The sequence below is a fragment of the Aulostomus chinensis genome, chromosome 23 (assembly GCF_037954235.1).
Source record: "Aulostomus chinensis isolate RoL2024-O1b breed Wild chromosome 23, RoL_Achi_v1.0, whole genome shotgun sequence".
NCBI lineage: Eukaryota > Metazoa > Chordata > Actinopteri > Syngnathiformes > Aulostomidae > Aulostomus > Aulostomus chinensis.
The window spans coordinates 1,506,679-1,523,904 of record NC_141342.1 but is presented as its reverse complement, the minus strand read 5'-3'; the positions used below and the strand labels follow the sequence as shown (position 1 = coordinate 1,523,904).

Here is a 17,226-nt window from a genome sequence, read left to right as displayed (position 1 = left end):
TGCAACCAGATAACAGCCCAACAGTTGGATCAAGTAGTGCACCGCGTTCTGAGGAACACCAAAACACTTTAACCGTCTCCACCACGGCGAAGAGAGCTTCTCTTTTTGCTTATACAGGTCAGTGGGCTGCAGTTTGCCTTGAAGTTACAATTGTCTACGTTGGTATGTAAAGAAGTGCTTCTGAGAGGTTGTCAAAAAAGAGGAAGGTTGTGGGGAGAGAAGGGGGACGCAGAGAATTTACCCCCAGTGCAGTGCGTAGCAGTGGTAAACGGCACCATGAGCGTCCCTCTTTACGCACCGACTCCCATCCAACCAGCTCACCCGACTCCCTTCTACATCGACGACATTCTGGGAAGGAGCGGGCCCGCCACCGCGACCTCTTCCTCCAACCCCTCGTCTTCCTCCTGCTCCACTCCCGTCATCCCCACACCGACTCTCCCATCTCCCAACTCCTCTTTTACAAGTCTCATCTCAACATACCGGACGCCTATTTACGAGCCGACGCCTATCCACCCAGCACTGTCGCACCACGCAGCTGCAGCGTTGACAGCGACGTACGCCTCATCAGCTGGGGCTTTCGCAGGCGCAATCTACCCCTACCACCACCAGCAACAGCACCACCGCGCCATGGGGGAGTACGCACAAGCTCTGCTCAGGCACGACCCACTCGGTGAGTTGGCCCGAATGCGTGCGTAAAAAGTTTAAAATGTGTTGTAAATGTTTCGTTTCCTGTGAAAGTAATTGTTTTCACTCAGCTCAACATGCAGGCACATACTTTTATATCCAGACAAAAACCCGAGTTACCCCGAAGCTTACAAGTCTTAGACGTGACAAATGATTTCACTCTGAATGTGGCTGGCGTTCATCTTTCTTGCAAAATCAGTGTTGTCACAAAACGAAAACAATAACATAATTTGGTGATGTGGCAGTCAGAGCGTTTTTTGAGCCACAAACTGTTGCGTCTTTCAGCATCAACGAAACCGTTTTTGCATATTACGCTTGGCCATGTATGCGTATCCAACTCTCGTTGCATGTAAATGTATACTGTGAACATATTTTACCCATGATGTGACCACGCACATTTAAGTCACATTATTAATGTGGCAGACACCTTAGCGGCCACAATAGCCAGGTTTATCCAATCAGTCCGCGAGTGGTGGTGGTGGTGGTGGTGGTGGGTGATAAGGGGTGGGGGGGGGGGGGACTGCATGGCAACCTTGACTCGATTTCCTGTCTCCCATTGTTCTGGAACATCAGACGAGTAAGTCAGTCCATGACTAAAACATATCTGGGTTCTAAATCACTTGTTATTTCACTTTTGAGCGTCTGTATGTGTGTGTTTGTGTATGTGTTTTGCACTTGTGAGCCCCCCCCCCCCCCCCCCTCCAACCCCTTCCCCCACTGGTTAGGCTCGTAAAGCATCTTGCCACACTCAACTCTTTATTTAGCCAATCACAGATAGAGAAAGCTTGGTTCATGAGCACCAAAGTAGAGAGCGTTTAGCGTTAAATTGATTGTATTGGATTCCCTGGGAGACTGACATGTGACAGTCGAAGCGACACACAACTAGTGTGTGTGTGTGTGTGTGTGTGTGCGTGCGTGCGTGCGTGCGTACGTGCGTGCTGATTGAACAGGCCAGGCCTTTTTCCGTTCATAGCGGAAGCCGTGAGCCTGTCGATAGGAGTAAATCTTCTTTCAGAAGCTGTTGAATGTTTTCCTGGCTCACCCCGGCCAGCCGCTTCCTCGGGAGCCCGCTGCACGCTGCTGATTATTTTATCGACATCCTCAATACAGACATATTCAGGAAACACTCGGCCTCTGATAGCCCGGGATCCGTTTTTCACATATTGTTGCACTTCCTCTGCCTGGCTAGCGAGGATGTGGCTGGTTTTCTATATGATTGAAAATGAAGCAGACAGAGCAGAACATCAAGCAACATGTAGTCTCAACAGAAATGTGTCATTTAGAAGATGAAAAAGTCCGTACAATAATAGCAAAAGACGCATTCAAGCTGAAAGCAGGATGGTAAATACCATTCTAAAATGGACAACATACGTCACAAGATAATTATAGATTCAGTGCATTAAAATGGAAAGATTTTTATTTGACTGACCAAGTCTGTCTGTTTAACTGAAATAGTTTTCTCAAACAAACAAGGGATTAAGTCAAAAGTAGAAATTAAAACTTTCCCTCTACACTGTCCTTATTTTAATTATTATTGTGAATATTGTGATTGTTTTTATCATAATCACTGAGAAGTTTGGAAATTGTAATGATAGTAATAAATGAATTACATATACAAAATAATTTCCAACCATAGACAAGAAGTAATAATAATAATACTAATAATAATAATAATCAGAATAAGAATAAGAATTACGGAAAATGAAGATACAAAATCAAATAAACACAAACGTAATAAAATGAATACATTACTAAACAATAAAATGATAACAATGAAGACATGCATACAGGGTTACAGCAGGACAGCATACAATACCAACGTTCCTCACTTTTTTTGCATGTGCGCATTTCTGCAATTAAAGCCCAATGTAAATCCTAATTACAGTCAAATGCCACGTGAGAAGTCAAGGAGCCACAGCAAAGTGTTGCCTATAAATCCCAGTGGTTGCTTGTTCGGCATTTCGCCTCATTGTTTTCTATTAAAACGTGGTTGGAAATGCTAGGCTGTCGTTGGTCAATAAGTCACCGCTGCAGCTGTCAAAATCCCGACGGTCTGATTTGGGCTGTTAAGTTAAACGCACGTCCTACCGCGCTTATGTAGTTATCAATAGTTTATTTTTCTATTCACAAGCCAATAAATATGCCACTTGAATCAATCAAAGCAAAGAACAACACTCTGCTGTTCAGAAGAGCAGCTGTTCTTCTACATTTTCTATGCAAGAAAAGAAGGAACATTTATTTCATGATCAAGCGCGGAGAGAATGGATGGTGATGATGTATCGATATATTTATTTGTGTCGCTGCTTGCACCGAGAGGCAAGTATTTTGTGGTTTACAACTTGTTAGCGCGACTAACAAATATCCGCGACTAACTTTTCCATTGGTAAAGAAACGGAAGGCGAAGAGAAGGAAAAGCGCGAAATCGTCTGTAGCCTTTTCAAAAGAGGCCGTTTTCTTTTCCATAAAGAAAATGAGAAATACTCCGTCATAAATTTCATACGTCTTTTATCATAAACAGTACGTGGGTTTATTACGAGTTAATTGTACGCACAAACATTATATGAACATCTCATAATCAACCAGCAAGTTTGACTGTAACCGAAGTGGGGTTTTCTTCTTCCAGGAACAACATGAGCAGTACAGCAGTTTCGACCACAACAGATTTGTGTGTGTGTCAATGAGGGCAGAGGACACGAGTGTCTGCTGGTGGATACCATCGCCCATAATCACACCACAAAGCAGGAAGCACATGAAGCGGATATTTGGCCATAGTTTTCTCTCTGTCTGTCACGACCTTCCTTAAAAGTCCGGCGAGCCGCGGGCCAGCGAGGCTGCTGCAGCACTGCTATTGTTTGTTCTTCCAGTAAGACCATGAACCAGAGCCGGAGAGGAAGTCCCAACACTCATGACCAGTCTAATGCAGTCTCTGCTGTACCCCAATAGGATAATAATAATAATAGTAGTAATAATAATAATAATAATAATGATAATAATAATAATAGTAGTAGTAGTAGTAATAATAATAATAATAATAATAATGCTAATAATAATGCTAATAATAATAATAATAATAATAATAATAATGCTAATAATAATAATAATAATAATAATAGTAATAATAATAGTAGTAGTAGTAGTAATAAGAATAATAATAGTAATAATAATAATAATAGTAGTAGTAGTAATAATAATAATAGTAGTAATAATAATAATCATCATCATCATCAAAATGTCTTGCAGAAAATATGAACGCATTGAAGTGAAAGAAATTCCTGAAGAAAAGCTTCAATGGAATAAAATAGCTTAAATGCAGAAAAAAAGAAAAACCCCTGAAACTTTAAGACAGCTATTGAAGTGGGATAGAACTGGAATGGAGTGTGGAATATCAGATCGGTAATCATTGCTGACATTATTGTCATAGATTGACTTGATTGACAGATCTGATATGGAAATGTCGATCCAGATTTATGTCGCTTGCACTGGACCACATAGAGCACATCATCAACTGGCCTATATTTGAGGTACTATGTGGTTAACTGCAGCTTCTTGATGTGACATTGAAAATAATGCCAATGAAATAACAATAGTAACAATAACAATAACAACAACAATAATAGTAAGGAGGAAAGGTTCTGATCTGGAATTAGTATATCAGTGTCAGCAGATGTGTATCTTCAAAAGTAATGTGGTGACTCTTAAAGAAGGTGTTGGAGTGAGTGGGAAGTGGCTGGATTTGATGATTCTCTCCATTCACTGCAGTGTACAAACACTTAGAATAAGTTTGAATGATTAAAAAGACATAAAAAGTAGAAATATGAACTATCACTAGTACTATTACAACGTCCTTGAAGAGCTGATGTTTGAATGGTTTCTGTAGCTCAAGTTTAGGAGTTGAGGAGTTTGTACAGAAGAGTATCTGATGGATATCATATGCTGCGTATACACATTAATATCTTTAGTAATGTCTTATACCTGCGACAAAGCTTTTGAGTTCTGATCCTGTTAGCAGTTAATTGTAGTGTGAAGATATTTCTGATTCTACCTCAACGGAAACATCTTTGGCTTCTCCCAAACACAAATATACACAACTCAGTATTAAAAAAAAATGAAATACCTGCTGAAACTATCCAGTAATATAAAAGGACATGCTGTTATTGAACTCTGCCTTGTCTTTCTTGTCTAAAAGGGAAGCCTCTGCTATGGACTCCCTTCATCCAGCGGCCCTTACATAAAAGAAAGGGAGGCCAGGTTCGGTTCTCTAATGACCAGACTATTGAACTGGAGAAGAAGTTCGAGACACAGAAATACCTTTCGCCTCCAGAGAGGAAAAGACTGGCCAAGATGCTACAACTCAGCGAGAGACAGGTGAGCAACATTCTTAGACCGAGAACGTTTAACTTTCACCCTTAAAGATTGTTCTTGGTTTAATTTGAAGCCCGCAGGCCTAAATAAAGCATGAGAAGTGGCTGGTTGATCTTACAAGTCCCGTCTTTCAAACGAGTGTGTCGGTGCTTCCATCAGAAACACTCTTGGTTCACAGCGCTTATTTGATTCACGTGTAGTTAATGTAGCACTGCGTCTCAAAGGTCATGACGTCAGGAGCTCATTTCAGAGCAAATCAAAGAAAAGACGGACATCTTTAGTGACCTGCACCTGAAGGTGTCACGGTTGTGCTCAATTAGTCCCATTTTGTAAGGAATCACTGTGAAACCATGTATCCTTTTTCCCGCATTTTCGTTTCATTAGCCTACCAAAGCTAAATTGTTGCTGTTTATTCGTCAGTCACAGATTTTCACAAAATCCCACAGAATAATCATACTGATTTTATTTGTTTGTTCAGGTTAAAACTTGGTTCCAAAATCGACGAGCAAAGTGGCGCAGACTAAAACAGGTGGGTGTTTTAATCTGAAACTATCGAATCTAATCTTAAAACTATAGTTTGAAGCCTCTCCTCTGACTTTGTCACAAATCAAAGGCCTCTCATCTCTGTTCCTTTGCGTCAGGAAAATCCCCAGGGTGGGAAGAGGGAGGCAGAGGATGACGGGTCCCCCGGGAGAAATAAAGCAGACGAGACTACGGACGCTTCGGCGATCCACAGCCCGGAGCATAGAAATAGTGAGTCGGGGTCCGAGGTGGCGCAGGTGGGGCACTGTGTGCGCTCCGTGTCCCCGCAGCAGTCCCACACGGAGATGGATTCTAGCATTTCAGACGATACGGACCAGGAGTTGGACATAGAGGAAGACGATGAGTTCACACTCAACCCCCGGCTCTGAGAAACACTGGCCCTCCTGACTCGGGCGTCACATGACGGATGACGAAGAGCGCTGGACTCACCCTCCCTTAACGTCGAGCGCTATCCAAACGTTGAAGTGTATATAGTTTAATGCATAATAACCTGTAGTGATTTGATTGTCAAAGTGCCCCCCCCCCATGTTGTTTGAATGAAAATGTTGTTTCATCAAATAATCAATGTAGCGCAAAAGCTGTTTTGTTGGCTGATATCTAATAAACTATTTTTGTGATTATTTGTCACCTACTATTATGAAATGAATTTGGACTGGGTTATTATTTTGCATTTTTAAATAAATGCACATTCTTCTTCTTCTTCTTCTTCTTCTTCTTCTTCTTCTTCTTCTTCTTCTTCTTATTATTATTATTATTATTGGGGCCTGAGCCAGAAGGTACTTCAGGCGAAGACCCTATTATTCTTATTCTTATTCTTATTCTTATTCTTATTCTTATTCTTGTAGGGGCCGCAAGGCTTGGAGGTAAGGTGTACTCCTAGCAACCGACGTGTCACTGGTTCGATCCGAACTTTCCCGGGTGACCATGTCGAAGTATCCTTGAGCAAAATACTGAATCCTTAATTGCTCCCCACGACCCTTAACGGATAAGCGGTGTAGATAATGGCTGGCTGATTAAAAAGCATAGAATATTTTACGTATTAATTTTTTTTTTTTTTTTTTACATTTTGCACAGTTCTGTCTGTTCAGAGATTTATTAATTATGGATTCAAGTATTTACTGTGCCTCAAGAGAAGAGGCATCAACACTGGGAACACTGTTCGGAGCTATAGGAGGAACATACAGAGAAATCTACGTCGTAACACTGGAAATTATAAGATATTTGCATATTTCATTTTTTGCAGCAAATCATTAATATTACTTCCATTCTGACTTTAATTGGAATATAATATATATATATATATATATATATATATATATATTTTATATTTGCAGTATAGGCCTGAGTCCTCTACAGGCAAACAAAAGTGAAAATGTAGGTCTGACTGCACATTTTATGCCCAGTTTATTTTATTTCACATTAGAAGACCCTGATTACGCAACCTATGACCTTAACCAGCATTTGAGTGATAAACCTGCACGAAGGGCTGCAGTCTGTGTGCACAAGCTCACATTCTGTCCACTTTGTATCAGTTTAACAAGTGATTTCAAAAACTCATACACTTTATGATCTTTCCATGTATGCCATAATACTAAATAATTTAACTGTTTTGTGGTTATTGACGCCTAAATCCAGCAAAGTTTTACAAAACAATAGGTAAGGTCAGTTTTCTCGATTCATAAAAGGAACACGTTGACTTTTTGGGAAAAATGTCGACAGTCTCTTCTTTTCCTGCATTATGGAACTCCAGAACCCCATCATATGGCTGACTGCTTGTTACCTTAGCTGCCATTAATACCAACAGCGGCAGAGACAGACATTGCAAAATTCATCAAATACACATCTCCTCAATGGCCCTCATCTGTGAAACTAGGGTTGTGCATTTGCTGTGAACAAAACAAAAAATAAAACTTAACCGATGTTGTTATTTAGCTTCCAGGATGCATCTGACTCTAAAATAATTTTGTGATTTCAACATTTTTTTCACAGTGAATGTTACACAACCCCAGTTCTATTAACGACGAATGTCTTTTGCGATGGCTTGCTCTTCTGACCCACTGCTGGCATTTAATGCAGTTAGGCAAACTAGCACTTGTGAAAGAAGGGCACACCTATCTGTTGGCGTGCTTCTTAAAATGATGAACAATAACCTGTATTTCCCAAAATGCTGCTGCAAACTGCTTTTTTAAGGTTAACATCTGAGAGGTAAACCAAATCATTCTGATTCACTGCCTTCTGATTTTTGAGGAAGCAAAGGCAATCACAGATTAGCAAACAGTTTAGTCCATGTCAATGGTTGTCCCATCACCACATTCAACTTCAAATAGCTTATCATGGAGCTCATGCAAACACTGTGAGTGGGAGTTTTTCAGTAAGAAGATTAGGTTAATGATTGAGTGAACTCTCTGAACAGCAGGAAAAGATAGCAGGGGAATGATTGATAGGCATCTGATATATATTTACTGTAGGTTTTTGGACAATGATAGCCATTGGAATTGACAGTTATAATGAGAATATGGGGTATATTTGGGGAATTGGAGTTCCTTCATTTTTGGCTGTGTGTGATAGATCTGAGCTCATTGAGTTACATTACTGAGGTTCAATGGCCTCAAACACATCAGACTCTTCCAAAACCAACAGTATGTGCATTGATCTGGGCCACTGTATTGTGTAATGGTTCACAAATTTCTCAGGGAAGAGTCAACATTCGGAAGAATCACGCACACAGTTGGAGGGTGAAATGTTCAGCAGATAGCCTGATTCCAAAGTGCCCATCTCAAACACAGACACACAGACACAGACACACACAGACACACACACACACACACACACACACACACACACACACACACACACACACACACACACACACACACACACACACACACACACACTTCCTAAGTTTCATCAAAAAGTACTGTCCTTTAAGCTTGACAGATAACGTTGATCATGTTGCTGACTGTGAGACAGCGAGACAACCATGAGGGACATCTAAAAACAGCAGTACCAGTTACACTACAAACCTATTCGATAATAACTTGAACAGGATGAGTGTTACCGAAATCCCTTCACACATCAATGTTACCCCATTGGTTGTACTGACACTTCCAGACAACACGAACAGACCTTTGAAGTGTGCTGGTGGAGTGGTTTTGGTGGATGACTGGAGCTCTGGAACTGTCTGAGTCGGCCCTGAGCACAAATTCCTGGACTTTTTTACGTACAATTAAGATCTTAACATAAACTGCAAGACTATTGATTGGAGAAAGAAAGAACAGACCCTGAACCGTTTTTTCAAAAGGATTTGTTTATGATAAATAAAACTTTTTCGGGATATGTTTAAAGTGTTTTCAGTTTTCACCAATGAAGTAAGCATATATGAGGAGAAACATTATGTGTAATTAAATGTACAACCCCAGCCCTTATATTTTATTTCCTCTGTGACAGTCAAAGAGAAACCAAACTCTTGTTTAAGATAACATAAAATAAACAGGCAAATATAGTCAGGCACCACTTCCTCCGTCCAGCACAGAACCTGAAAATAAGAATTGTGTGACAACCTCAATAAAGTGTGGGCATCACCCCCCCCCCCCCCCCCGCCAATAGTTAATGAAAAATCTATGGTTCTCGTCCAGATTATCAGACCTTCTCAATATCAGACCTTCCCCCAAACATTTGTTGTAATCATTGGCATTTACATTGAAACAAATCTATAGGGGTAAAAATAAATAATCAAATAAATACAAACATATGTACATACATACATAAATGAAAAAGAAATACATTTTGATGATGGAAAAGGGCTAATTGTGTATTAATATTTTTTTTTTATATGTAAAGAGTCTGTTGAAACAATCCAATTTAACCTAACGGATGCTTTGGTGCTTTTGTACAATAATGAAACCAGACCCCAGAAACTCTCTTAGAGTACTCAGTATGCATTTTCTGAAAACTGTGTCGGGGGGATTTGATAGGAATGATTTGCTTTTGTCTTCAGCTGAACAATTCCTGCTTGAAATCAGTGCTCAGATCAATACATTTTTACAAATAGATACATGTAGAAATATATAAATAAACTACTGTAGGAATACAGTAAAATACAGAAGTTTCTTTACCCCCCATCTCTGTGGATTCCTTGATGTAGAAAAACTGATGACAGCTAATATTGATGTTGGTATGACGCTGTTTGTTATTACCAAGTCAAAAGTACAAGTTTTAATATCATTGAAATTTAATCATGGTGGCACGTAGGTCTGGCTATGAGAGTGAATGGTTGTCTGTCTCTATGTGTTGGCCCTGCAATGGACTGGCGACCCGTCCAGGGTGAACCCCTCCTCTTGCTGGGATAGGCTCCAGCCCCCCCCCCCCCCGACTCATAACAGGATAAGTGGTTGAAAATGGATGAATGGATGGATGGATGGAAATTTCATCATCTTTAATGCTCATTTATGTAAAGTCCATTGTTGTTGTTTGAGAGCGTTTGATATCAGACCAACACAGGATTTTTTGGGTGTCATTCTGACTGTCATTTTCAGCTAAAATCTTAACACCCAACACTGTATCCATCTCTCTGATACTGAACTAATGTCTGGAAGACTGTGAGTATTTATGCAGGCATCTGGCTGACTGCAGTTTATGGGCTGTGTCTATTAATAAATACATAAATAAAATGTGTATTATTATGTTGCAGGAGATACATTTTCATAGCTAGATATTCACCTTACTTGTCCTAAGTTTATGAGTTGTCCTGAGACTGCATGAGACTCTATGAATTTATCTTTTAGGAATTTCCATGTAATGGTAAGCACTCTGGAATGTGTTGACCATGTTAGGTTACATGTTTTGTATGCCAAATATAAATATATTGGGCAAAGTGTTGTCTATACCAAACAGATTTTGCATGTCACTTGTTTTCCAAGGTTGTACTTGCTGGTGAATAAAAGTTTAATAATAACATATTCACAGGGTGAACTGGTTACCCATCCAGGGTGTACCCCACCTCTTGCCCTAAGGCTGCTGGGATAGGCTCCAGCCACCCCACACCGACCCCCCGTCTCATGTCATATGAATTCTTTTTCGGGGTCCTTCTAAGGTCAATTAATCAGCTAGTGGCAAAAAAAGGTACATATTTAAAAATCTAAACTTAACTTCATTCGCTCTGACAACCTTCACCACCAAAGAAGGTGAAATTTTCATCAACTTTTCATCTTAATAGATACTGATATCAGGGGACATTTGACATGTGATGTCATTGATCTCTCTGTAGCTGTTATCTGAAATTACCACTCTGAAATCCATCTGATCTTCTGACAAGGTTTCAAGAGCTTTGTATTAGCTGGTTAGCTGGCAAAAACCCTCATAGAGACACAGTCTCTCTTTCTCTCCCTCTCTCTCTCTCTCTCTATCTCTCTCTATCTATCTCTCTCCTCTTGCTCTTTCTCTCTCTCCATCTGTGTGTGTGTGTGTGTGTGTGTGTGTGTTTTGGTGGACACAAGTTAATGTGTGGTTATATTTGAACGACTGAGGAATGTGTTGACTGTTGACCTTGGCCAAATGGAAGCCATTACCCCCCCCCCCCCCCCCCCCCTGTTCGAGCTGATAAATTAATGAGAGAAAACACTGTTTGCATCGATACTAGCGTCGCCGCCAGCCAGCCAGCCACAGAGACAGATAGAGACAGAGAGCAGTGGATGAATGGACAGGAAGAAACAGAGATTTCACATATCAGTGGAACATATCAATGGTGACACACAGATAGGAGAGGGGACAATTGTTATATTGGAGTATTAGTTATTCTACCATTTATCTCTTTTCTTATCTGCCTGCTGTTAGAGATGATCTCTTCACTCAACCTAGTCTTAGGTGCTAACGTAGCATTGGTCTGCCTTCTGGTGCCAATTTTGCTACTTGCTCACAAGCATGTGCCATTGAAGATAATAGATTTTGTTTGTATGTATATATACTTCAGTAGTTTCATAAAGGTTTGGACGACTAGGACATGCTAGGTGCAACAGATAAGGTGGTGGAGATAAATGCAACACATATAAATAATCCTCCATGGCGTTTCCTCTGTTTCATTGACTTATTGATACACTTGTCCAGAGTTGGCTCAAAGAAATCAAACACGCTGTTGTCTGTTCTCCTCACACACTTGCTAATTTGAGTTTGCAACCGTCATACATTGATTTTTATGTCAACATGCTATGCTAATTGATCCAAAAAAGTGCAGACCAGTGCGGTCTACAACAGACCCGGCGCAACATTGACTCCTGTATAGAAGATGTGTAGTGATTCTAAAGTGTTTGTTGGATTATTATTCCATTCACTCCTACATTACACAAATCTTGCCAGACAAGTTCACACAAAGCTCCTTGAACTCATGCTGCTCCGTAAATCTCTCTGCATATCACAGTAGTTGGAATTTATAGATTTCTCTGTTTATTTTTTATGTGTAAATACAGTAAATATTTCAAAAAAGGACCCACTTACTAGCAAAGTTATCAAGGGACTTTGAAATAAATCATGTCCCATTGTACAGATTTTTTAAATTAATCCAAAATATTTAATGAACTGATTCTTCACTCTTTGCTTTTGCGATGGTCTTCATTCATTTAGTTACAGTACTTGGTTATTCTGTGCAAGGAAGTGCAATGAGGAATAAATAAATAAAAAACTACCTTAAACACACTTAAATATGCTGAATATAAAAATAAACATTTAGTTTACAGATTTCTATTTGTTTAAATGTATACCTCCTGCTATATCTATCTGACACTGCCCACAGGTGGCAAACCCAACCTAATCCATAGGACGCTGCCAGGGATTATTGCTAACTATTGGCTACAACTTCATTTGTTTGTTTTTAAACGCAGCTGCTGCATATAACTTCATGAGGTAATCCACATTCTTCATTTCAACCTTGGCTGGATATGCTGTAAGAGACGAACATTCTTTGCAACTTCTTCATCACTTCACCACCACATATTTTTTGAGACAAGTTAAGTGAATAACAAATGTGTCTCATCCCATGTATAGATCTTCGCAAGTCATGTCATAATTCAAGATTTCTCAGCATAATGACAACATTAAAAATGTTACTTATATATTTTTTTTCAATGGTGCAGTGGTGGCGGCACAGTGGTGCAGTGGTTAGCAATATTGCCTCACAGCAAGAAGGTTCTGGGTTCGAGTCCCGGCTCAGGCACGGGGTCTTTCTGTGTGGAGTCTCCATGTTCTCCCTGTTCCTGTGTGGGTTCTCTCTGGTACTCCAGCTTCCTCCACAGTCCAAAGACATGCAAATGGGGAGTAGGATAATTGATACTGTAAATTGACCGTAGGTATGAATGTGAGAGTGAATGGTTGTCTGTCTATATGTTGGCCCTGTGATGGACTGGCGACTCATCCAGGATGAGCCCTGCCTCTCGCCCAAAGGCTGCTGGGATCGGCTCCAGGCCCCCCCCCCCCCGTGAACCTTAACAGGATAACCAGTAGAAAATGGACAGATATATTTTTTGCTATCCTCATGGCAAATAAGACGATAGATACCTGCAGACAAGAGTTTAAGACCGTTAGCCAATAGTTACCTTTGTCACCATTGTCAGATTTGACTGGAAAAATCACAAGCAGGTCATTCCAGCTGAGTCTCCAAACAAAAAGGGAGAACTGATATGGAATTTTGATTAAAATGACTCAAAATGAACATGATTTTGTATGTATGTTTGGACTTACTGTCAGGGACTCCAACCTGTGAGGGATCGTGGATAGTTTTGCGAGGATGCCAGAGGGAAGACTGTCCTTTGGGGTGATGTCAGTACCAGAAGTTAGCGCAGCTGAACTCAGCTGAGCTGAGCTGAGGTCGTCAATGCTCTTATGCCCCGTTCACCCAAGGTGGTCTTACTCTTGGCTTCTTGCAAAAGCCTAATATGAGGGACCATAACACGGGCAGGAGCAGACATATATATATATATATATATATATATATATATATATATATATATATATATATATATATATATATATATATATGTATATATATATATATATATATATATATATATATATATATACACACACACACACACAGCAGGTTATTACCCTGTGATTAACCTGTATTTATTAATGAGTATCACTGAGACCATAGATGAGTGAGGACCCCATCAGGTTTCCACACAGACACTTTGGTTGACACAATTATTATGGTAGCCAGAGACCATTTAGTCATGTCCTCACCACTGAGTGCAGAGGAACTAGGAGTTAAATTGGCCGTGTGGTGATTTGTGTGGAAGGAGAGCAAACAATGGCTCATGTGCTCTGCTGGGTGTCACATAGGGCCAAACAGCTTTGTGAAGACTTGTAATGATGAATAATGTGTATATGCTTAAGAAAACCTCTGTTATTAACCTGCAATTAGGAGAGTGTGGTGTTCCCAGGAAAATATATTTTACTAGAAGTCATTCAAATAGACAAGTTTTTTTCTACTTTTTGTACATTCACTCACTGTAGCCTCTTTTACCAGTGGCTAGAAAACATGCTATCACTCCCTAACATCTGTCAACATCTGTCCATAGTGGGAACAGTTTTAATCAGCATTATCTCCTGCAACGACCCTTTGTGGACATGGGTGTTAAAGGGGTACAGCTTTGATCAATAAACAAAGCTGGGAGCACAAATCCTGCATGACTGTGACAATTTGCGGCCCTCATAGCCCGTTTGCTTTGCACCAATGGTTCTCCCAATATCAGACCCAGTGATAATGACCTTTTTGAGGTTCAAACTCCATTTACAACAATATACAGTGCATACAAAAAGTTTTGAGGAATTCTTAAGACAATACTAATGTGCAAATCAGCAGCGCTGCAGCTGTTTTACAGAGAAACAACAGGGACATATTGTAAGTACTATTAGTCAAGAGAGCAGCTGTTGTAAAAACAGTATGGGTTCATACTCAAGTCAAACAAATACATATATCACAAGAGGTGCTAACTCGTCAAATTTAATCTTCATGAGAAATCATAAAGAATGGTTCCTGTTTGAAAAATTGCCAAGAAAAAAGAAAATACAGAAAAATGATGACAGATGATGAAAATCATAGTTATAGGTAATAGACACTGAATTCATGATGCAAGAAGTGGGAAATAGCAAAATATGTTTTTCATGTGTCTGTACTTTCCTTTGAACGAGCCTTTTGCTCTTTATTTCAACAGAAGTGTCTGTACTTTATGCTACCTTATTTAAAAAAAAAAACAGCTCTGTTACATTAAGAGTTAATTCAGGACCAAAAAAAAAATATTGTAGGTTCAGTGATTAGCTCAGTGAAGATTGAGACTTGAGCATGCTGAATGAGACTTGAGTATGCTGAATGAGTGTGGGACATGAGGGGAAGTGGGAGTGTACACAAATGGGTAGCTGGGTTTGAAGCATAAGGCAGGAGGAAAATGAAGCTGGGCTGCACAGACTGTGGTGCTGGAGCTTGAAGCGTAGACCTGAACTGCAGGCAGACAGAGAGAACACTGGAGAGTTCTGGCAACAACAAAAACATACAAGAAAAATCTTGCAGTTAAAACTGGGAAAATGAGACAAAACTACACCCTAGGATTCAAAACCGTCTGGCAGCATAGGCGAGGGAGACCAAGTATTTTAAGCGATAGCTGCTGATGAGCCACAGGTGTGACAGACACAGAGCTCCAGTCACTGGGAAACCAAGCCCAGCCTCTGAACAGGAGGTGCAAAGGAACCCCACAACAAGTTCAAGCCCAAATGACATCAAAATCCCTCGAATATCAAAGGCTTTACTTTAGCTTTTATGCATTTGCGATAAATCATTGATGATTGTTCAATTTTGTGTGATTGCACTCCTTCCTAACACAAAGAAAAATGTTACAATAGCACATTGAAAAACAGATCCCTCCATTGGTACATGACACACAACCATCATCTCTATCCAAAGCCCCCTCTTGTAGGATCAACTACGCCTGAAGTGTGTTCTCATGTTGTTCATGATATCTCTGGTTCTGTTACAGATTTTGATGTTGTCATGCCCATTATTTTTAGTATGTTGTTTTTCTTCTATTTGAAATGATAATGTTTTAATTATACTGTTTATTTATTAGCGATGTCACATGAGGCATGAATGTAAGTGTGTTGGTTTAATGAGGTGTTGGAATCTATTACTTCACAGACACCAGCTCCAGGACTCAGGAGAGAAAAAATTCTCTTCGCAAACATCCATGCAAACTCCACACAGAAAGACCCTGTGCCCCAGCCGGGGCTGCAACCCGGAACCTTCTTACTGTGAGGCGACAGTGCTGACCACTGCACCGCCGTCTTAGCAAACAGTGTTGAGATATTTTAATGAATAAGATTTTACATTTGCAATTTGAAGTAGTTCTGTTGAAACCAGATTATCTTTTAGCCAGGCATTACTTGTAAATAAGATTTAGAAATGTAAAGATCAAATAATAAAAGGATAATCAGAGAGGCAAAGTAGAAACTCAATTTAAACATTAATAAACAGGCTGTGCAAAGAGAAAACCAGTTAAGTTTGTAAAAATCTTGTATTTTATCAATATACTTCTTTTGAGGCCTGATAGTAAAGAGAGTGCTTGGATTTTGATGAGCAACATCCTGAAACCTGCTTAGCCAGAGTGAGAAGTAAGGAGCTGAGACACAGCTTTGGTTGAGGTGAAATGAAACAGTGTGGTTTGTATCATTAAAAAAAGGAATGTTAATGAATGTTTGTCACAGGATGTAAAAATATCCACTCCATAGAGGAGGTTGATGGTATAAGATAAGTGATAAGATAAACCTTTATTCATCATCAGTGGGGACACTGGCACTATTACAGTCGCAGAAACAGAGAAGAGACGTAGCAGCAGAAATAGTACAAGAGCAATAAATAGCAGAAACTATAATAAGCTACAACTATAGAGATTTACAACAATATAGAGATATGGATAAATACAGATTTCATGGTGAGTGGACAATTTATACTGAACTTTTCTAACTTCACAGCACTAAAACCGTGCGTTTGTAGCAACCCGTGAATGAGGCATCATCATTCATCTGCTCATACACAAGCACACACACACACGCATGTACACATGCACATACACATTCACTGAATGTCTCTGATGAGCATAATTTACCATTTTAGAAAAAGAAAAAAAAAAACTCCCTGCAATCACCTTGACCATCTATCAACCCATCTTTGTTCAGCATCCCATCTGGTGAGTCAACAGAGAGGCCCAGAGTTGTCCCAGAAACCACTTACTGTGTGTGTGAAAAAGATTCACATCAAGACATTAATGCCCAAAACAATACTCCAATAGATAATGTGTACGGGAGGCCATTTGAAGCAATGGAAAACCTCAGAGAGGCTGAGGGGGCTCGGCAGGAGAGGTTCATTCCTGCGGCAGCTAAGGAGATATCACTCACCGATTCACGGGTGCACTCAAGTGTACTATTTGCTTTTCAATTAGGCCATATCCAAATGGAAGATAGGGAGGTTTTAAAAGTATTCACATGCTAGTTAAAAGAGTACAGGATTTTCTGCCTCACCATCCAATTTAGATAGAGCCCATCTGAACGATTAGCTGCTCAAACAAGCTCCCCTGGCAGAGCACGCACACTGATAATAAA

At 40.0% G+C, this 17,226-nt stretch overlaps 1 protein-coding gene across 1 annotated transcript; it reads left to right on the top strand.

Moving 5' to 3' along the window:
- Window positions 1-27: 27 nt before the first annotated feature.
- hhex (hematopoietically expressed homeobox) lies at window positions 28-6,225 on the top strand. The gene is made up of 4 exons (XM_086195076.1): window positions 28-670; window positions 4,871-5,049; window positions 5,525-5,575; window positions 5,688-6,225. Exons 1-4 carry the CDS (start codon window positions 277-279, stop codon window positions 5,955-5,957), a joined length of 894 nt encoding a protein of 297 aa, XP_086051202.1. The 5' UTR covers window positions 28-276; the 3' UTR covers window positions 5,958-6,225.
- The last annotated feature ends 11,001 nt before the right edge of the window (window positions 6,226-17,226 follow it).

Excerpts from the sequence above, each read along its gene's own strand:
- hhex (XM_086195076.1), top strand. The coding sequence starts at position 277 with ATGAGCGTCCCTCTTTACGCACCGACTCCCATCCAACCAGCTCACCCG. Across the intron at positions 671-4,870 it reads GCTCAGGCACGACCCACTCG|GGAAGCCTCTGCTATGGACT; the intron begins GTGAGTTGGCCC and ends CTTGTCTAAAAG. Across the intron at positions 5,576-5,687 it reads AGTGGCGCAGACTAAAACAG|GAAAATCCCCAGGGTGGGAA; the intron begins GTGGGTGTTTTA and ends CCTTTGCGTCAG.